We start from the raw sequence: 22,508 nt of genomic DNA on the forward strand, positions 1-22,508 counted from the left end.
TGGAATTAACCCAGCAGAGGGACACGGGAGAAGCATCCAGGCAGAGACCATGTGTACAGGATCTGTGAAGGGAAGGAATTGGGTATGTTCTATGAAGAAAAATAAGGCCGATGGGCTGAAAGCAGAAAGTGAAGTAGAAAGTATTGCAAGATGTTTGGAGAGGTGAGCAGAGAACAAATCACGTGAGGCCTTAAAGGCAATGGCATGGATTTGGGTTTTTATTCTTAAAACAGTGGGAAGTCTTTTCAAAAGTGTTAAGCAAAGGGAAGTGACTAAATGGGGAGGTGTTTTCTTTGGTTGGTTGGTTTGGGGTTTTAATAATCACTCTGGCAACTGTATGAGGAACAGACCGGAAGAGTTCAGAAGTAGAAACTGGGAGGTGGGGTCGGGTGCGGTGGCTCACATCTGCAATCCCAGCACTTTGGGAGGCCAAGGCGGGTGGATCACAAGGTCAGGAGATCGAGACCATGCTGGTTAACATGGTGAAACCCCATCTCTACTAAAAATATAAAAAATTAGCCAGGTGTAGTGGCACATGCCTGTAGTCCCTGCTACTTGAGAGGCTGAGGCAGGAGAATTGCATGAACCCTGGAGATGGAGGTTGCAGTGAGCTGAGATTGTGCCACTGCATTCTAGCCTGGGCAACAGAGTAAGACTCCATCTCAAAAAAAAAAAAAAAAAAAGAAAGAGAGAGAAAAGGGAAAAAAAAAGAAACTGGGAGGTGGATAACTAGCTGTTGTAGTAGTCTAGTTAAGAGATGATGGCTTAGACTAAAAGGCGTTGGTGGGGAAGGGAAGATGGCAACTGACTCAAGAGGTAAAACAGCTTTGACTTGGTGGTAGATTGGCTTTAAGGGTAGAGTCAAGGATGACATCCAGGTTTCTCTCTACTCGCTAAGAGCAAAAACAGTGGAAGCAGGTAAATCTGGGGGGTAAGATCATGAATTTGGTTTGGAAAAGTGCAGAGGAGTTGACATAGCAGACCTGAGACTGGTGGCCTTTGAAAGTCCTGTGTGCAAGGTTGGACTGGTTGGCATCTGGGAACTTGGGTTTCAGGAGGGTTCCCTGCCATTCCCCAATTAGAATTGCTCACTGCACTTAAACCGTTTATACAAATGATATGGTTTATTGTGAACACCTGCTTTTCTTCTGTGAATGTGGAATTTTGGTATATGGTGGGCAAAGGATGCCTATGAGACCATCTCCTAATACTGAGCACTGAGTCTCTAATGAGCTTCCCTGGTAGACAGCATTTCACCTGTGTGGTCACAATCCAGTGCTTGAGGAACTAAGTACTTTCTGTGTGATCTACTCAAGTAAATCTCTTGGAAGCTTGATCCTGGTTTCCTCCAGACTTTGCCCCATGTGCTTTTTCTTTCTGCTGATTGTGCTTTGTACCCTTCTTAGGAAATAAATCATAGCCATGAGTATGACTACATGATGAGTCATGTAAGTCTTCCTAGTGATTTACCAAATTTGTAGGTGGTCTTGGGATCTCCGAAACAAGGTACATATTGACTTTGAATTAGTAATGTCATGAAAGCATGGTATACATCTCCTGGGGTAGCTCTTGGCTGGAGATCAAGACATGGGCCCATTGATGGTATGTGATCTCTCTAGGCTCAATATGCAGTACAACTAGCCATGTAGAACTAGATGTTCAAGCAGAAATGATCTTAAGAAAGTATCTAGTCCAGATTCCTCAGTTTTTCAAATGAACTAAGGTTGAGAGGGGTAAATACCTTTCTAGAGGTCACAGAGCTAGGACCAGTACAACAAAACTACACCTCAACTCTTACGAGTTCCTACCAGTTCATTATTTACTGCCTAGCTGGCATCTGTCCTTTCTCAGGAGGTCTCCTGCTTGCATCAGAATGTGCCACATCGTTGCAGATGTCTACCATGTTGCATTTGCAATTAAAACAGCTAAATAGGGTGTCTTAAAAGGACGATTTCCAAGCTGCCAGGACAATAATGCCACAAACTCCACCAGATTTTATGAGTCAAATGACAGTATAAATCATTAGAAAAATGTGTGCCAACCACAGAGACAGTGATGTCTCAAACTCATGGAGTACTGAACACCATCCAGTTGGCCGAGAAAAAGCCATGGGGCTTAAAATCATTTTTCACAATTACTATCCTAGCTAGTTCATAGCTTTTGGCAGTATGCCCCACATGCATAACCAAACTCAGCTAATTTTCACTCTGCTGATCGACAAATATGAATTTTTTCCCCCCTCAGAAAAACCACCCAGAGAGCGTTCATGAAATCTGAGGTAGTGCATCAAAAATGAATCCATTTATTACAGTCTGCCTTTAAATAATGCATATTAAATAGGCCACCCAATATTCATCACAAAAAGTTCTACTGTGCTAACTAGGATGATGAGTCAGGAGTACCAGACATGAATTACTAGAGTCTGAGAGTCAAATAGAAACACTTCTGAGTCCTGTGAGGCAGAAAAAAAATTGTGTGTGTGTGTGTGTATTTAAAGCTATTTACTATGGGCTTCTCCAAAATCATTATTGGCTAACAGTTAAACTTGAAATACCATAAATGCGACATCAATTTCCTTAAGCAATGAAATATTTACATAACTAAAGGAATAAAAGATCTTTTCTACTAAACTCACATTTTCAGCCAAGTGTCATTTCTAAGTTGTCATCTTGGGACTATGCAATAGCCCAGCTGTTGAATCCCATGTATGAATGTGTATTTTACGCTGATTTCAAAAACACACATCTATTGTAAATTGAACAAGCCCTCCTACAAAGAGAAGCCTCCCACCAACAAGGAAGAACCCTCACAATGTATTTCGAATTCAGTGCAAGTAGACTCTGCAGAGGATAAAGAGATGCTACTAAAATAGAGATCACAAAGGACTTCAATCATATAGATGATACTCCATTCCTTAGTTTGGGGGTGGGTGGACAGCCATTTCAATATTTATTTATTTGTGATTTTTTAGAGATGGGGTCTTGCTCTGTCTCCCAGGTCAGAGCATAAATGGTGCAATCATAGCTCACTGGAGCCTCGACCTCCTAGACTCAAGTGATCTTCCTGCCTCAGCCTCCCAAGTAGCAGGAAGTACAGGTACATGCCACCACGCTTAGCTTATTTTTTAATTATTATTTTACTTTTTTTTTTTAGAGAGGGGATTTCACTCTGCTGCCTAGGCTGTCTCGAACAACCTAAATATTTTATAATTTTAAAAATATTTAACTCCCTGAACTTTCTCAATTGGTAGTCCCAGATTCTTGGGGAAGAGTCTTACTTCACCTTGCTCTCTCTAGAGTCAAACTGAGTTTTCTTTAGTTGTGAAAATATGGCTCATTGTATCAGCTAGGTACCTTAAAACCAATTCTATTACACTGAGTTCCCAAAGATGTGGCCAAATCCTCATGACCTTTCCTATCAGATATCCTTTGTCTCTGGAGAAGCTTGAAAGAATATATAAGCCGGCCGGGCACGGTGGCTCAAGCCTGTAATCCCAGCACTTTGGGAGGCCGAGATGGGCGGATCACGAGGTCACGAGATCGAGACCATCCTGGTTAACATGGTGAAACCCCGTCTCTACTAAAAAAAAAAAAAATACAAAAACAAACAAACAAAAAAAAAAAACTAGCCTGGTGAGGTGGCGGGCGCCTGTAGTCCCAGCTGCTTGGGAGGCTGAGGCAGGAGAATGGCGTGAACCCGGGAGGCGGAGCTTGCAGTGAGCTGAGATCTGGCCACTGCACTCCAGTCTGGGCGACAGAGCGAGACTCCGTCTCAAAAAAAAAAAAAAAAAAAAAAAAAGAATATAGAAGCCAAGGGTATTTTCAATCAGTGAAGGTAAAGTGAAAGTATCTTCTCATATTAAAGCTGCCAGCTTTCCAAATAGAAAATTGTGTCCGTAAGAGGAAGGTATAAGATCAAGAAAAAGTTAAATTGACCAAGTGTGCTTTAAAATGCCCCATAATTTTAAAAAGCCTTTCTTTCCCCATCTGATAACTGGGAGGCTGTGCTCACACAATCTTGGGTTTAAATACGGTAGGAAAGTGGTGTCTCAAAGGGGTTTTGAGATCCCAGCATCAGTATCAATTGGAAACTTGCTAGAAATACAAATTCCCAGATTCTGTGCTGGGGGTTGGAGGGTAGGCAAGTTTTAAGAATACCTCCAGGTGATTCTAATGCCTGTCCTTTACGGAGCATGATGTAGAATTATGTTACAAGTAAATGACTGAGTTTGAACACCAGGGTCAGTCCCTGGTAAATGGTGTGACTTTGGGCAGGTGACTTAACTTTGCTTTCATTTCCTCATCTATAACATGAAGATAATAACTAGTTATTAACTCACTGGAACACTGGTGATCAGATAATACACCTGAAAGTGTGGCAAAATGCTTGACACACACTAAGTGTTCTCTACCATGGAAATGACACAGGTTTGCTTTTATTACGGAGTTTGCTCATCTATTTATTCAATCAGAATTTATTGAGCATTTACCACATACTACACGTTAGAATCACCTGGGGAATTCTGATGACATCCCACTGCCTTAGCCCCACTCCACACCACATCATCTGAGCCCAGGAGTTCAAGACCAGTCTGGATAGACCAAAACCTAAAGGAAGGCCCAAGCTTGGATTTGTTTACCAGTTTTGCAGGAGCTTCGAATGGAAGAAACAAATCTGCAAGCAAAACTTAGGGGCCTCGGCCAGGCGCGGTGGCTCAAGCCTGTAATCCCAGCACTTTGGGAGGCCGAGATGGGCGGATCACGAGGTCCGGAGATCGAGACCATCCTGGCTAACACGGTGAAACCCCGTCTCTATTAAAAAATACAAAAAACTAGCCGGGCGAGGTGGCGGGCGCCTGTAGTCCCAGCTACTTGGGAGGCTGAGGCAGGAGAAGGGCGTAAACCCGGGAGGCAGAGCATGCAGTGAGCTGAGATCTGGCCACTGCACTCCAGCCTGGGTGACAGAGCAAGACTCCGTCTCAAAAAAAAAAAAAAAAATTACGGGCCAATGTCCAGGCAGCGGAGGCTAGATGTATGCACATGATCCCGGAGAAACTTTTAGCATGGAGTTGCTTGCCCAGTCAAGTTTTCTTTGATGCTTATATATTCCTCACCTGCTTCATTAATCTTAGGAGGCACAAACCATGTTTTTCTAAACTCTCAGCGCTTAGCACCATGTCTAACAAAGAATAGATGCAGGAGAAGTTTGTCAATGCAACAAGAAGTGAGTTGAATTTCTAGGATTAACCCTCCAACTCCTAGAAATCTCAACACAGTATGTCAGGATAGAGCAGTAATTATACAGCTATCATATCCATAACAAACTCATAAAAGCACTTTTCCCTGAATATGTTGCCCAAGCCTCAAGGCTAGACATAATGATTTTGCACACCAGTTTCCAAGGGGAGGAGCGACATGGGAAAACTTTTAAGTTAATTAAAAGAGACACTCAGGCACACTTCACGCCATTCTTTAATCTCCATTCTCCTGTGATAAATATTGAATGACAGAAACGGGTCCAGGCTAACAAGCTGGAGGCAGGACCCTACAGAGGTCAGAAACGCTGCAGCAGCTCCAGGGCTCAGGAAAAGGAAGAAGGATATCAGCACCTTGCCTGGGTTGTGTCAGCGATGTGCTGCCAAACAGTACTCCAAAGAATGCCCACTGGACATGGCCTCTCACCTTCTTTGACTAATTTAAATAAAAGGTAAAAAGGAACTACCATATATTGCAATTAAGAAGCCAGAGAATAATAACAATTATGATTGACTGAGGGTTTTCTGGTGTCAGGTACTGTGTTAAAGCCTTCTCATTAAAATTTCATTTCATTGTGGTAGCCGGCCTCCAAGATGGCTCCCAACACTCCTTACCTCCTAGTACATCACCCATACATATTCCCTGTTACACTGAATCAGCCTTGACTCCTATGACCAATAGAAAACTACAGAAATAAGAGTCTGTGACTTCTGAGGTTAGATGTCATAAAAGACATCACCACTTCCAACATGACCTCTTGGATCACCTGCCTGGGAAGCCAGTACCATGTCAAGTGGACACTCACACAGCCCTGTGGTGAGGCCCACATAGAGAGGAACCCATGTGCCAGCCTTGTGACTGGGCCACCTTGAAGTCTATCTTCCCAGTCTCACCAAGACTTTGAGTCTTCCAGCTGAAGCCCCAGACATCCCAGAACACAGGGAAGTTACTGTCCCTGGGCTCTGTCTGAATTCCTGACCCTCAGAATCTATAAGATAATTGTTTTATTTTTTTTTAATTTGAGAGGGGGTCTCATTCTGTCACCCAGGCTGGAGTGCAGTGGTGCAGTCATGGCTCACTGCAACCTCTGCCTCCCAGGTTCAAGGCATCTTCCCATCTCAGCCTCCCAGGTAGCTGGGACCACAGGAGCACGCCACCTCGCCCAGCTACATTTTGTATTTCTGGTACAGATGGGGCTTCATCGTGTTGCCCAGGCTGGGAGATAATTGTTTGAAAAACTAAGTTCTAACAAAACTAAGTTTTGTTATGCAGCAAAACACCACTCATACATAAGAGCTAGACACTTTTATGTTACTGTTGAAGAGAGTTGGACCAATTCAATCATGGAGATTCTAAGTGAAGCAGTGGGGATGGGCATCCAGCTTTGCAGATCTGACAGTCTTGCCTCTCGTTCTGTCCTAACAGAGAAGCATAAGGTATGGAACCTGCTTCCCATCCCTTTTATTAAGGGAAAGTAATCATTTAACAGGAATCTGTAACGCACTTTGGTTGTCCTCAAGATACTTTGTTCATCCTACAGGGGACCCACCATTCTGTCGTGTGTTTCGGTCATTTATCTCTGGATAGATCAGAGGCTTCCTCACAGCACCCGTAAATAGCAGAAGGGTGGAGACAAGATGCTGTGCTAATCCCGTGGACTCTGCATCAACCTGCCTGCCTTGGCATCTCCACCACGTTCAGGCTTGGTGATCTTAGGTAAGTTAACTAAATTTCATAAGCCTCACAGATTTCTCATTTTAAAATTAGGGCCAATTTTAACACATGCATTTGTTCCAGCTGCATTAGAAAAGCATTCATGGCCAGGCACAGCGGCTCACACATGTAATCCCAATACTTTGGAGGCCAAGTGGGAGGATCATCTGAGCCCAGGAGTTCAAGACCAGTCTGAGCAATACAGTGAGACCGTGTCTCTACAAAAGTTTAAAAGTTAACCAAGCATGGTGGCATGCACCTGTGGTCCCAGCTATTTAGGAGGCTAAGGTGGGAGGATCACTTGAGTCTAGGAGGTCAAGATCAGCCTGGGCAACATGGCGAAACCCCTTTTCTACAAAAACTACAGAAATTAATCAAGCATGGTAGTGCGCACCTGTTGTCCCAGTTATTTGGGAGGCAGAGATGTGAGGGTTGCTTGAGCCCAGGAGGTCAAGGCTGCAGTGAGCCGAGACCACATCACTGTACTGCAGCCTGACACAGCGAGACTCTCTCAAAAAAGAAAGAAAAAAAAAAACCAAAAACCTCATGAAGACTTGGCACATTGCCTGGCGCATAGTAAGTGCTCAATAAATGTTACCTATGTGTAATATTATCATCAAATATGTGTTGTAAAACACCCAACATGTTAAATGGCCAATCAAAAGCTCTTCTCTCAGTCTTTCCTCATGTCAGAAAGACATGAATAATAGTGGTTCTTCAGAGTGACAAGATCTCACTATGCAGGCACTGAAACCTTCAGCCACCAGGCTAGCCAAAGGGCTAAAGCCTTGGTCATGGCTCCTGCTAGAGTCCAGTCTGCCCGGCTGGGGTGATGAGAGGATCGGGGAAAGCTGCCAGATAGTTCTACTGTCCAGTGGATCATACATAGACAGCAATTTGGCTCTTTCCTACGAGAACAAGCAAACAGGGTCTCTCTCAATCTGGTCTTATAAACAGGGGTGTAGAGGCAGCTTTGCTTCCTCCTATATCTTAATCTCATTACATTCTTATCATTTTGTCAGTGCAGACAAAGCTCCTCAGCTCCTGCCAGTGCTCCCTCCAATGCCTTCCCTTGGGGTTCACTCTCTGCGGGTGTGGGGGCTAATAAGCTGCCACCTATCCTGCTGTCCCTCAGGGGATTCCCACCGAAATGATGCTTAGATTCCCATCTTCCCTTGAACTTAGCTTTAAGATTCCTCCCTTTTTTCCCCTTAAACATGAGAAAGATTTCTGTGTAAAATTCTGTTTGGGGTCCAAAATATTTCCATAACCTTTCATTTCTGGGTAAGACCAAGAAAAGGGAAATTAAGAGAAATACTAGCCACATTCACCCATCTCAAAATAAGCACAAATTCCCAGCCTTACAAGGTGCTGGGTTAGGTTTCTGGGGAGATATAAAATGGGATCAAGATGCAGAGCTTGCCGTCAAGTGACCCCCAAGTCCAATGGGGAAGGTTAAAAAACAATATGAATAACTACAGTGTAAAGTGCCATGATGGATGCCATGAGCAGCAGGGAGAAGGTCCAAGAGACGAGAGGAGGGAAAATGATAAAAGACAGGAACATAGGGAAGGTCTTCCAGAGCAGTCAGCCTCAGGTGTGGGCTCTAAGGACAGGGGATCCTGCCCCAGGGAGGTAGGGAAGGGCAGTGAACGTACTCCAGGCAGAAGGAATGGGAGGCAGGGAGCCAGGAAAGCATGAGGCAGCTATGGAAATGCTATGGATTCATGTCCTTCTTTCAGTTTGGAGACATTTTGTAAAAAATCAAGAACAGGAATACAAAAACTAAAACAGGAATACAACAGCTAAAGTAGTATAGTGAATAATATGCTGGCAAAGTTTAGCAATAAAAACTTTCAAGACAGAAAAAAGTAAAGGGTGATTTACACATTATAGAGCAAATTGGTGACATGTGGATTTCATGAGTAAGAGTACGTAACATATTCAAATTCATTTCTCAGTGATCACGACCTAAAATCCCTAAGAGATTAGAGATGTATGTTTTCAAAGGAGGCCATGCCAAGTGAACTGGTGGATTACTCTTCCCAACATGTTAAGTAAGTTTCCTTCACTGAAAAATCTTTTGCTTGAACCATGAACTACCAAATCGAACACTTTCCAACGATTTATTTTCCTGGTCTACTTTTACAAAGTTATTACCTAAAGTGAGAGGATACATATCAGATGACATAAGTTTGGGGTCTGTTACTTACCAGCAGAGTCATTTCAATGATGTTCAAGAACCAGTATGCATTAGCCAGATTCGTTTCAAGGTGGAGTAAATGCGTATCAGAGGTGAACATGATTATTGATAGGTCTAAGGGTGTGTGCATCTTTGCATATTTTTCTATCCTCTGGCCCAAACTTAGAAAGTTACTGCACAAAGTAAGCTCTCAAACAGAATTTCTGTGAATCGGAGCTCCCTTCTTTTTCTCTTTATCATAATCAACAAGCTAAGTTAGAAAGAAAATCCAGACAGCATCATAGGCCATTAACCAATCTCAAATGGTGGGTATTAAGATAGGAAATAATTCCTGGTCAGTATTTCTGTGTCCTCCCAAGTCCAATAGATTCTCCGCATACAACACAAAACTGGATGGCATGGCCCTAGGCCAGGCTTCCTTAGCAAGCTTACCATATACCACATGCTGGGCCACTTGGGATCATTGAAATAGGTAGACTGGGCACGACTGAAGTCATAATCCCTCTTTGTCCGCTTTTTTACCACTTGCTGTTGGATCCATTCCACCTGCCAAGAAGGACATTTGGTGAGTATTCATGTTCCATCAGGGTTAGCACAACATAAATGACAGTCTGAGGCATTTCCCATCTTAAGTCAATGCTATTTAAGTCACAGGTTTCATTGCGGCAACTCAAATCTCTGAGTCTAAGTGCTCAGAGATTCCTTAGGAACCCAGGGTTTTTTTTGTGTTTGTTTAATGAAAGTAGGGATTTCAGTGTTTTATGTATAGATTATTTATATCTCTCAACAACAAGCTAACCTTTTAGCTTTCTCAGAAATTCTATTTACTTCCAATTCATTAAAAATTGGTAATGTTAACTTTTAAGGTAATTTTTCATCCTTACTTTATGCTAAGGGCTAGTCAACTTTTTCTATAAAGGTCCAAAAAATAAATATTTTAGGCTTTGCAGGTCACATGGTCTCTGATGCAATCACTCATTTTGCCATTGCAGCAATGTAGATGATTTATAAATGAATGGGTGTGAATGTGTTCCAATAAAACTTTATCTACAAAACCAGGCTGGATTTTGTTCCACATGCCACAGTTTATAATTCCTGACCTAAAGTATGCATCGATTTTTTAAAACTTTCTGGGAGCAAAATGCTCCAGGATCACAGTTTTTTTTTTAAAATGGCTTTCTACAACACCGTGCAGTGGAAAAGCACTATTTGGAGAATCAGAAAAACCAAATCCCTAGTCCTATCTCTGGCACAAAATTGGAGAAGCCACTCAATTTCCTGAGCCATAGGCTCCCTGCCAGCTCTAAAATTCAAACACGCCCTATTTGAGAAAAGTCTCAATATTTAGTTATAAACTTGTTTAAACAAAGTAACCAGAAACCTTGAATGCAGAATTTATAACCTAGTGGTAGGGGTATGTATGGGAACACTTTCTTTAAAACAGATTATCATTATGGCAACACAAAAATAAGCATGTTGCAGTTTTAGTGGGATGTCTCAAATGCAGAATCAGCCCTGGTGGCGTTCTTCAATTTGTGCCTAAATGCTCCTTTGTTTGATTTCTTCTGGTGATAGCCCATTTAGTCACAACGCTCTGGAATGTTTTGTTCCACCATTTATTACCCCTCTCTACAAAGGAATTAAAAAATGAGTGGGGAGGAAGCGGGCTTTGTAGTCCACTGCCGTAATTCCATATCCAGCCATTCAGTGAACATTTTAAAACCTCTCTTACCTACTCAATTAAAAGATTACCGGAGGAGAAGGGATCCTAAGGCACCCTTCTCAATCAAAGTAGAGCAGCAATGATGGGTGTGCATGTACATTTTCTATTTCCAGGAAACATTTGAACCTCTTCATTTCAAAAAATCTAAGGAATGCAGTTCATTCACTCATTCATTCATTCAACGAACAAGTGCTAGGTACTGTGTCAGAAATATGAAGATGAGTAAGAATTCGTTTTAACTTTGAAGGACTTACACTTTATCAAGGAAATGTAACAAGTATTCCACAATTCTCCACTTCATAAAAATATCTTTACCTCCATGAATGACATCTGACACAGGCCCTATCACTGTATTACTTAGACTATTTATGATGATTTTGACTATGCAACTTGTAATCCTTATATTACTATCTGTAAGTCTTACCCCAATAAAGTTAACAAGTTCATATTTGCATGCTTGGTAAAAGAAGGCTCCTTAGACAACTCTTTTCAAAACGAATCCTATATTGGCAGTGGCCTTTCCCAATGAAGCATTCATAAATTCCACACTGCCAACCTATATATGTACATAAACCAGAAAGTATCATGCCTCCCCCAGTGTGGACTCATTAAAGAGACTGCTAGAGATCAGGAAAGTCTATCCTGGGGTGGGAGTGGATAACCGTTCCTTAGAAAGACACTATAAATATTCACTTCTCCCTGTGCACACATTCAAACAGACAAATGAAATAAGTATGTGAGAAAACCAAGTGACAGCCATTTTCCTAGATGAACTATAGGTACTAAAATAGAACAGAATATCTTACCCAACAGCATCCCTTCTATAATTTTACCAAACAAAAATGCTTAGTTACAGGACTTAGTGGCCAGAAGGTGACACAGCAGCTTGGCATCCAGATTTGACTACAAGTCACTCTGTCTGATCACAGGGCTGCAATACTCAAGAAAAGTTCAGTGGGTTTTTTTTAGTGTCAAATACCATGTATTTTGCCTTGGTGCCTTATGGGTATGTGTATATAGCCCTGTATTTTTTTGGAAAGTGGGAAAAGCACCTCTTGGATCGGAAGGCTTCTATGACTGGAAAGACCATATTTATATTTTTAAGCTATTATCCATATGTCTATCCTTGAGCTCTTTAAGGAAAAAGCCAGAGGTAATGCATTACACAGATTTTATTTCTTGCCAAGAAGCCTCATGCAAAGAAAAGATACTTAAAAATTCATTTTCATAAAACTATGGTCAGCCTAGGAGAAGGGAATTATTGTGTGTTTTGCCTCACTGGCTTAACTTCTGAAAGTTCTATTTCCAATACATTAAGGAACTACAGTTAATCCAGAGTGTAAAAGCTACAGGACCTTTGAAATCGTCAGTCTATCCTTTGTTAATTTAAACATACATGTGCCACATGATTTCAGGGACACTCCCTCCCTCTACTCACAGTACTCTCTTCCTTTGGACGTTGGTCCAAGTAAACATTGTGCATTTGCTGCTTAAGAACCTTTGTCTAAAGATGTTCTCCTTTATAAGATCCAAAACACATTAATTGACAATTATGGGAAGCCCGGCCTCATAATCTCAGCTGAACTTGTATCTCATTATTTTGGAATTTACCAGCTTTCTGATACTACACATGGGGAAAGCAACTGGAGGAGAAAAAATGTGATCATATGAATATAAATCATGTAAGTTATTACGTAAATATAAACGGGAAACAGATTATGCTGTTGCTTTAAAAATGCATCCTGCAGTGATAGGGAATCAGCCCTTTAGATATTAAAAAGTATTATGCTAATAATTAAAACACATACTAGTAGCATATGTCTACAGATATACCAATATAATAGCATAGACAGTCAAGAAATTGACTCAAAACATGTAAGAATACAGTATATGATAATGGGATTATTCTAAATAAGTAGGGAAAAAAATTACTTCATAAATGTTCTGGAACACGTTGGTTGGAACAACCACCAACTAGAAAAAAAAAATAAAGCTGAAGGCATTTCTCACATCTTAGATCAGAATCAATTTCAAATGAATCAAATATTTAAATGTAAAGGTACTATAAGAAATATGAGAGATGTTTAAAACTAATCTCAGAGTGGAAAATTATATCTAAGTATAACACAAACCAAAAAGATGATTTAGAAACACTAATTTAACTACCTAAAAATAATGTGAATGACATGGCCAAAAAAAACCCACAAAACATCACAGGGAAGGTAAAAGACAAACTGAGCAAAAGTGTATAGCTCCTGCCATGAACAAAAGACTATCTCCCTAATATAGAGAGAGTTTCAACAATTAATAAGAGAACAATTCAACAGGAAAAGCAGCAAAAGATATGGGTAGAGAAACCTCTGGAAAGGTAAATCAGGTTCTTATATAAAATACGCTTAGCCTCATGCAGAGCAAGTAAAACCAAACTGAGATACCACTTTTCACCTTTCAGATACAAACAATGTAAAGGTTGATAACATACTGTTAGTGGGGGAATGGGAAAAGGTTCATTGTCACATAATGGTGAGGGGAATGGAAACGTGTACAACTCTGGAGGATAATTAAACAATTCCTTTAAGAAGGATGAAAGAAGTAATTCTATTTTTAGGAGTTTATCCTACCTATGTACACGTGTGAATGTGCGAGGTTATTTACTAAAATGCTGCCAGTAAGAACCAAAAACTGTTAGCAACCTAAATATGTATCAGTAGAGATGAATATAATAAATGATAACATATCTGTATGATAAAGTACCATACAACCATAAAAGAGAATGAAATGGTCTTAATGTACTGACAGAGAATCATCTCCATGATACAGTTAAAGTGGGAAAAAAACATAAGTTACAAACGGTTTAAAGGGATACTATATTTTTGGCATCTCTCTAAAGTGATTATACACAAAAAACCTGATAAACTGGTTGCTTTCTGGGCAGAAAACTAGTGACTGGATACAGAGATAAGAGGGAGACCTTCTACTGCATGCCCCTTTAAATCTTGTTACTTTTGATCCATGGGAATATGTTACCTACACACACTATCATACAATCAAAAACCAATTTCAAATATGACTAAGCCTGGGCCCAGTGGCTCACATCTATAATCTCAGCACTTTGGGAGGCCGAGGCAGGAGGATGGTTTATGCCCAGGAGTTCAAGACCAGCCTGGACAACATAGCAAGACTCTCATCTTTACCCCCCCCCCAAAAAAAAAAAAAATGTTTAAAAAAGTAGCCAGGTGTGGGGACATGAGCCTGTAGTCCCAGCTACTGAGGAAGCTGAGGTGGGAGGATCACTTGAGCCCAGGAGTTTGAGGCTGCAGTGAGCCATGATCAAGGCACTGTCCTCCTGCCTAGGTGGTGGAGTGAGATCCTGTGGCTAAAAAAAAAAGACTACATGTCTAAATCACAGCATATTTCTTTGAAAAGCAGTTAATGAGAAAAAAAGATACATAAAAAGTGCCTTAGATGATTTTATATTATATTCCAACACAACTTAAATATTAAGAAAAGTTGGGTAAAGTAAGAAAAAGGAGTTGGATTTGGAAGAGCTCGGTCATTATCTTAGATTAGCTACCAGTCACCTTTGTGATCTTGCAAAAATCTTAGTGGGCCTCTTTTATCTGTAAAATGAGGGAAGGTACACTAAATGTGCCCTCTACTCTCTTTCTTCCAGCTTTGAAATTTTATCTAGAGAGTCTGATTCTCTGGTTTGACTAGGAATAAACATTTTGCTAAAAACAACAGACAGGTGAGGTCGATGTTCTAGTTGATCAATGATCTTAAGTCATTCTGTGAAAATGCGAGATTAATATTCATAAATGAGTGTAGTAAATTATATGTTACTCTATGATTTGAATGAAACAGTTGCCAGGAAATAAAATAGGTGGTATTCCATATTTTGTATCTTTTTTGAACTAACTAGCTTTGATCAATTTAGGGAAAAGAACATAAAAATACTTCCCCTCTATTTTTTTCTTTGACTTTGAAAACGAAATAGAGCATCTTGGGTTTTGTTTTTAAGTATGAGTTAGGTGGATAATGGACATACACATTTTTGCTATGGAAAGCAAGGGCTGAAGAAAACATTTTAGTACTGACATGCGGTTCCAAGAAGTTCTAAAGTCCAATGGCAACAGATCCTAGAAATTTTCGAGAAACTCTGATCAAAACATCAAAGCTAACCAGTGAGGAAAAAAAAAAAAATCAGAGAATTTAGTAAAAGTATTTGTGAGACAAGGATATTCTATACTTTAAATTGTGGTCCATCTAGCAACTTATCATTAATTAGTTTTTAAATACTGGCATTGTTATTTTGTCACCTTTTTAAAGAAAAAAATTATCAAGATTGTTTAAATTCTGTTTATTTCATAAAGCTACTTGTGAACCAAATAAAGCCTTACTTTTGATGTGATGGAGAATTTTTACTTGATTTGCTTGAAACAGGCATTTTGAATCTTATTTGATGACTGCAAACATCAGATGCTTCTATTAGAGAAAACATCTGGTCATGAATGTGAAAAATCATATAATTTTTGAAAGGTCATTCAGAGGGAAGTTGTGAAATAAACACTGCATGTACATTCAGAACAGTGTTACCGAAGAAAATACAGGCCAAACTGAAAAACTTGACTCTGCTGTAAAATTTTATGTTTAGTTGGCTTTCTCTAAGGAAGCCAAAATTTTAGAAACGTATGTTATCAATTTAATCTCGCTATATTTTGTTTATAGAAAAACTCATAGTGTTACTGTTCTAATTACATTACTCACTTTCAAAGAATTAACATCATATTTCTCCCCTTAAGCTATATCCCTATTATGTACCTACTTCTAAAAATCTGATTTTCCAATTTGTTGCTTGTTTCTTTTCCCCAGTTTCGATAAGATGAAATGTGACTGTGAAAAAGAAATGGTTATATCCAATCAAAGCAGTAAAATGTGCTTTCCACCCTCAAGACCCTTTCATTTATTTTTGTTCACGCTAAAAATATTTATTGAGTAGCTCCTAAGTGGGAGGCACTCTCCAGCTAAACTACAGAATGGCAGTGAACAAAACAGCCAATTGACTTTCACAGTTATTGATGAAAACGTTAAATGATGCAAAAAGTAAATAATGTAAGGAGGTAGAAAGTGATTACGGAGGAAGGGGCTATTTCAAGTAAGGTGGTCAAGAAAGGCCTCTTTGAAAGATGTGATCTTTTAATAGAATTTTGAATAACGAGAAACCATCTGTGCAGATTTCTCAAAGAAGATATTACAGGCAATATGACCAGCGAATGAGAAAGCCGTCTAGAATGACTGTGTACCTTTGTATTTTTGTTTGCAGTTCACTATTGCAATCCCTCAGGCCTACCAGTATTGCATTCGCCCTCCAGTGGACAGACAAAGGAAGAAGCTCACTCAGATCATGGAAGCAGAACCCCAGCCATCTGGTCAACCCACTCTGGGCTCCTGAGTACCTGGAATATAATCTAGAAGGGGGATACAGGCTCAAGCTGCACTTGTCCCCACAACTCCACCAACTTCTCAGCTAATGGTGACAAACTCAGCTGAAAGAGGGATCAAGCAAGGCCCTCTAAAGCATGAGGTCCTAGGCAAAAACCCTCTTGCCCTTATGATGCTAGCCAGTATGAACTATTTTTTTGTTTTTTTTGTTTTTTAAGAGGGTTTTGATGAACATCTGTCTTTTCAACTAAATTATGGAGTAAAAATCACAGATTCAATCAATGCTGCCATCTAAACAGCAGAGAAATTATAAAAGAATTTCTATGATAAAAAGTGTCCCAGGGCAGGCACGGTGGCTCACACCTGTAATCCCAGCACTTTGGGAGGCCAAGGTGGGCTGATCACCTGAGGTTGGGAGTTCGAGACCAGTCTGACCAACATGGAGAAACCCCGTCTCTACTAAAAATACAAAATTAGCCAGAAGTGGTGGCACATGCCTGTAATCCCAGCTACTTGGGAGGCTGAGGCGGGAGAATCGCTTGAACCTGGGAGGCAGAGATTGCGGTGAGCCAAGATTGTGCCATTGCACTCCAGCCCGGGCAACAAGAGCGAAATTCCATCTCAGAAAAAAAAAAAAAAAACAGAAACATTCAAACGAAGCCTAGAATTCAACTTAGTGCACCACCAGATGTAGACCATTCCTGTACTAGGAATCAGAAGACACAGTGACTTAATCCTTTGATTTTGGATATTAACACCTCTGAAACTCTATGAAAAAAGAAATAATATCAGCTGTTGGATGAATCTTGCTAAACAATTTAACATTAAATTAGGTTTTATAAGAACAAAGTAATTCTTTCTGGAGCTATTAAAATATCTCAAAACATCCTGTGTGTGATCTTTACACCTACCATAGCAGCATGATTCCATCTGTGCCCAGAGCTAGGCTAGACTCTGCCACAGATGGGCAGTGTAGAACAAATTGGGAAAACATACTACTCAAGTTCTTGGTAGAGAACTACCAATCACTAGTCCGGCCACTTGGGCAAATCACATAAATTCTTGGTATTCTATACTCTCATTTGTAAAATGGAATTACCTGTATTGTTAACAGGGTCACACTTATAATGTGCTTCACAAATGCAAGCTCCCATAGTACTTAGTAACTTGTGTTTTTATTGCATGTTTCTACCACTGGCCTGGGGCAAAAGAAACTACGTTTTAGTATCCCTAGTACCAAAGGCAATGCTTGACAACAGGCCCTCAAGAAATAGGTAAGGTAAATGGATATTTTTACCTGGTAAATACATTTCGTGGTAGGGATGTCTAAATTTTCTCCTTATTAAAAGAAAAACTGGGAAATTTTAAATAGAACAGAGTGAAAAAAAAAGGAGCCAAAAAATTTAGGCTTAATCCTATCAAGTTACAAAATGTTTCGTATTTCAACAACAGATAGATGGTAGCACAAGGATGATTACGTTACTAGCAATGAACAGCGTGTAAAAATATTAATGAAGGATATAATCTTTCTTTATATAATTCTGTTTTTATTTTATTTTTTTTTATTTTATTTTTTTTTTTTGAGACGGAGTCTCGCTCTGTCACCCAGGCTGGAGTGCAGTGGCGCGATCTCGGCTCACTGCAAGCTCCGCCTCCCGGGTTTACGCCATCCTCCTGCCTCAGCCTCCCGAGTAGCTGGGACTACAGGCGCCCGCCATCTCGCCCGGCTAATTTTTTGTATTTTTTAGTAGAGACGGGGTTTCACCGTGTTAGCCAGGATGGTCTCGATCTCCTGACCTCGTGATCCACCCGTCTCGGCCTCCCAAAGTGCTGGGATTACAGGCTTGAGCCACCGCGCCTGGCCCAATTCTGTGTTTTTAATGTTTCATTGACCCCTTCTCTGTTTGACACCCACTTGAAACCCACTCTCGGCTGGGCGCGGTAGCTCAAGCCTGTAATCCCAGCACTTTGGGAGGCTGAGGTGGGTGGATCACCTGAGGTCAGGAGCTCGAGACCAGCCTGGCCAACATGGCAAAAATCCATCTCTACTAAAAATATAAAAAATTAGCCAGGTGTGGTGGCAGGCACCTGTAATCCCAGGTACTTGGGAGGATAAGGCAGGAGAATCGCTTGAACCCAGGAGGCGGAGGTTGCAGTGAGCTGAGATCACACCACTGCACTCCTGCCTGGGTCACAGAGCAAGGCTCTGTTTTAAAAAACAACAACAGAAAAGAAACCCACTCTTGTACATAATTTTATCTTTTGAGATGGAGCCATTTCCTCCACCTTACCTGTTTTACTGGTAAGACTGGAGGAAATGGCTCCATCTCAAGAGACAAAATCTCAGAAGCAAAAAACACAGTGGGTACAATTAAAACAGATAAACATAGAAGAACAAAGTAGGTGTTGACACAGGTCAAGAACCTGGAATATGTGGTGGGTTGGGAGAGGAAGAGTATCAGGAAGAACAGTGAATGGATGCTGGATTTAACACCAAGATGAAAGGACGATCTGTGCAGCAAAGCAACATGGATGGCACACGTTTACCTACGTAAAAGACTGCACCTCCTGCACAAGTACCCCTGAACTTAAAATAATAGTTACAAAAAAATTTCATTGTATGTATGCTTATCCATTTACCCATTAAAAAACAGTTTGGTTTATTCCAATTTTTGGCAATTATAAATAAAGCAGTTATAAACAAACATATGAACCTGGAAATAGATCTGAGCCATTGTTTCATAAACTGCAAAGGCCTAGGGTTGAATCAAGTCAATGAAACCTATGATGTTAAGTGATGCATTCTCCCAGACTAATAAAAGACATCTCCAGCATTTCGATGGTCAATGCCTAGTCCATAATCAAAGCACACAGCAAAAGAAGTATGAATTTAAAAGTACTTACATCGGGGAAAATATAAAGAGCATAGAAATGACTGTCAATCAACTCGTATAGCTAAGTGGAAAAAAAGGTGCCAAACTGATAAATTAGGGGATATTTAACATTTAAATATGAAATATGATTAAACATTTGAATTTTAATATTTTGATATTGAATATTAATATTTAATAAAATATTAATATTATGGCATGACATAAATATTGAATAAAGTATTTAATATTTTAAACATTTAAATTTAAGACTACCAATCTTGGCTGCTAGTAGTAATACCCACAAGCAACTGGTTTTTCACAACATGTAAGGACAATTTTTTTTTTTGGCTTTACTTTATCTTTCCAGGAAAGATAATTTCAAAGACTTCGGGCTTATTTTTCCATTGACGCTGCTGCTCTCAAAACTTGCTTAAAATCCCTCAAAGGCAAGACACTTATTTTATATTTGTCTCAAGTATATTTGTTCTTTGGGACCAGTTAATTTGTCCTCTGGGGGAAAAAAAAGAATATAGCTCCTTTATTCCTAGTCATGCCAAGATGCCTTCCAGAGGGTAAAAAGAGCTTAATTTATGTAAAAAGAGAGAGAAGGGGGGAAAAGAGAGAAAAAGAGTGTGTGTGTGTGTGTGTGTGTGTGTGTACGTGTGTGTGTGGTGTCTGAGTGTACGCACCCAACATGAAGTAGGGGGTTGGAAAAGCTAGTGATGAGAACTCATTCAATACTTGTTGAATGGAAAGATTATACCCCCAAACCTTCCATTTTCTAACTTGTATTTCAGGTTCTTACATTTTAAACTTTAGGACATCTCATGTAATCAATAAGAGGAAATTTGAAAACAAGTTCAATTGCTCATGTATTAAAAGAAAACAAATTCTAAAGTATCTAAAACAAGTTCTACTGTCTGAATGCCACCTGGGGTTAAATTCACAACCTTTGATTAAACGCAGTCTTAATTCAGAGATTGAACTGGACAACACAGAATTCCCTCCAGCTTCACTCTAGGATCAAAATCATCACTGCATGAAAAACACAGTGGCATGACTTCATTCTACATTTATTTGTCTTTTGAATAATCATCCTCTAAGCAATTTGAAAGCCAGGGCAATGTAATTAATAAAATCTATTCAACATTTAAAGTAAATATATGTTACATCACTCTGCTCTTAGTATTGCTGAAGTTTTAGATAACTGCAAGAATGATAATTTTACCTTAAAACAAAGCATTAATGCTTTGTCACTTAATGGGTTTTTGTTCTTTGACCAATCCCACAAGTCTGTGCCTAAATCATTTCAGATATTCCCAGATCTGTATTTGCAAAAATTGGATGCCCTCAAGTTGTATATCAAGTGAATACAAAGAGGAGCTTTATTTTGTACAGAGTAGAGAAATTGTTCAATTCAGCTGAGATTAGTATAAAAAAGAGGCAAATGCTGGCAAAGGAAAGGGCGCTCTCATTATTTCTCCAAGCAGAGGACATAGGGTGATCTGCTAAATATCAAAAAGCATGTCAGCATCTTGCTTCTCAATATAACATACCACTTAATTCCATAATTCATAAGCAATGGTCATGAAAGCTATATTTCTATGGAGAGAAACACTCTTCCCTTGTGACTAATTCAGCTCCATTGCACATACTGTCTTCTCCTAGCTATTTAAATATAAATGGCAATGGCTATTGTTTCTAAATTTCCATGGCTCCTACTGCTATGGTTTTTGATCACAGTGGGAAAACTGAGGGAGGGGGAATGGTATGAGCCTGTAAGTTCAGAGCTGGGTACCAGGAGTTTTCATTTCATCCATTTTGCGCTTTCTCTTTTTAAATAAGAGGCATTCTCAATACTCTGGGAGCTTCAGTTTTATGTTTTTCAAATCTTTCCAGCACCTTTCAATCTCTTCATTGTCAAGATCTAAAACCTTAGAAGTCAAGGGGTGACCAATTGTTATGCTGGCAAGCTCTAGCTTTATGAATCAAAGAGAGATGGGTAAAAATTAGTCTTTTCTTTCTGTTGTTAGAAGATAAATATGCAACTTTTACGGAAATGTGTGAAGTCTGTGTAAGTGTACTCTGTCCCCTTGAGGTTAACCTACGTTTTTAAATCCTAAAATGAGTTCAAAAGACATAAATTAAAAAGTAGCATGAAGTCATTGGTGAGGAGGAATGTGAATGAAGACCCCCAACATGGCCCCCCTGCCACACACACACAACAGAGATAAATGATAAGGGACTGCCTTGGGGGAAGGTCTCTGACTTGGGGTTTTCATTATATTTTCCTTTTTCCTGAACTCTAACCTTACACTTGGCAGAAAGGGCAGGGGTGTTTTGCAACCAAAAACACTGGAATTGTGGCAGCTCTTAAACACCATCATCACCCTCTGAAATATTTAGCAAACAGCTACTTTGGTGAGGGTGGGGGAAAGCATGCCTTTCGGCCTCAGGGAAAAATGCTATCCAAAATCCCTGGGTAAAGGGAAAGGGATTGGCATTTTCTCCCCTAAATCCAGTTGCCTGAGGCAAACCGAATGTTTTCTCAATTTGAGTGCTATTCCCTCACCTCAGAAACCACTGTAGGGGCTTCCAGCGAGGTGGTGCTTGACAAAACTTGCAGGTCATAGCACATAAAAATCTGGAAGCAGGCCTGATAAATGAGTGCACCGGCTGGAGCTCCTGTCGGTCCTACGCCAGCCCTACGGGAAGGCGAGCAGAGACCCAGTTCCCAGCTTCCTGGCAGTCTCCATGTGCGTCGCAGAAAGTAGTGCCAAGTCACTTCACTGGGCCTCCCTCACCCTGAACACGTAATCCATGCCCACCACAGTCAATTAGAGCCCCGGGGCTGAGGCTCAGAGAAGGAGAGAGAAAACACATTTTCATCACTGTCATCAAACCTGACACTTTTTCAGTCTGAAGACCCAGGAGCAGCGAATCTCCCCCACCAAGCTTCCTTTTTTCACGCTGTGTGTTTTGGATGGCTCACCCTGGAGTCTGTTGTGTCAATGTTCACAGAAATATGATGTGTTTACTGGACCCAAGGGGGGTGCCTATCACCAGTTCTCTCTATCAACTCCTCGGCCCTCCGCCCCCAAAAGGGTTCCACCCTGGCACATTTGGGCCCTCAGCACTAAAATGAGAGCTGGCCTTGACCACAGTTCCCAACAACCCTACTGAGCATTAGTGACTTGAGGAAGGGCTGTCAAATTTCTAGCACCTGTGTTACTCTTTAAAGATTTTGTTCAGTGTAATATTAAATACTCAGCAGCTCAGTATCAGAGTGAAGGAAAGTA

The 22,508-nt window shown here is 40.3% G+C and overlaps 1 protein-coding gene across 3 annotated transcripts in view; it reads right to left on the reverse strand.

The window, feature by feature from the left end:
• The window catches only part of PCSK5 (proprotein convertase subtilisin/kexin type 5), a 464,591-nt gene that overhangs the window by 358,174 nt on the left and 83,909 nt on the right, over nucleotides 1–22,508 (reverse strand). For all 3 annotated transcript variants that reach the window (XM_033237074.1, XM_033237073.1, XM_033237072.1), the window contains exon 3: nucleotides 9,604–9,717. In XM_033237074.1, the coding sequence (XP_033092965.1) occupies nucleotides 9,604–9,717 (114 nt within the window). The remainder of the gene's footprint in view (nucleotides 1–9,603; nucleotides 9,718–22,508) is intronic.

The sequence above is a fragment of the Trachypithecus francoisi genome, unplaced genomic scaffold (assembly GCF_009764315.1).
Source record: "Trachypithecus francoisi isolate TF-2019V2 unplaced genomic scaffold, Tfra_2.0 Lachesis_group16, whole genome shotgun sequence".
Taxonomy (NCBI): domain Eukaryota; kingdom Metazoa; phylum Chordata; class Mammalia; order Primates; family Cercopithecidae; genus Trachypithecus; species Trachypithecus francoisi.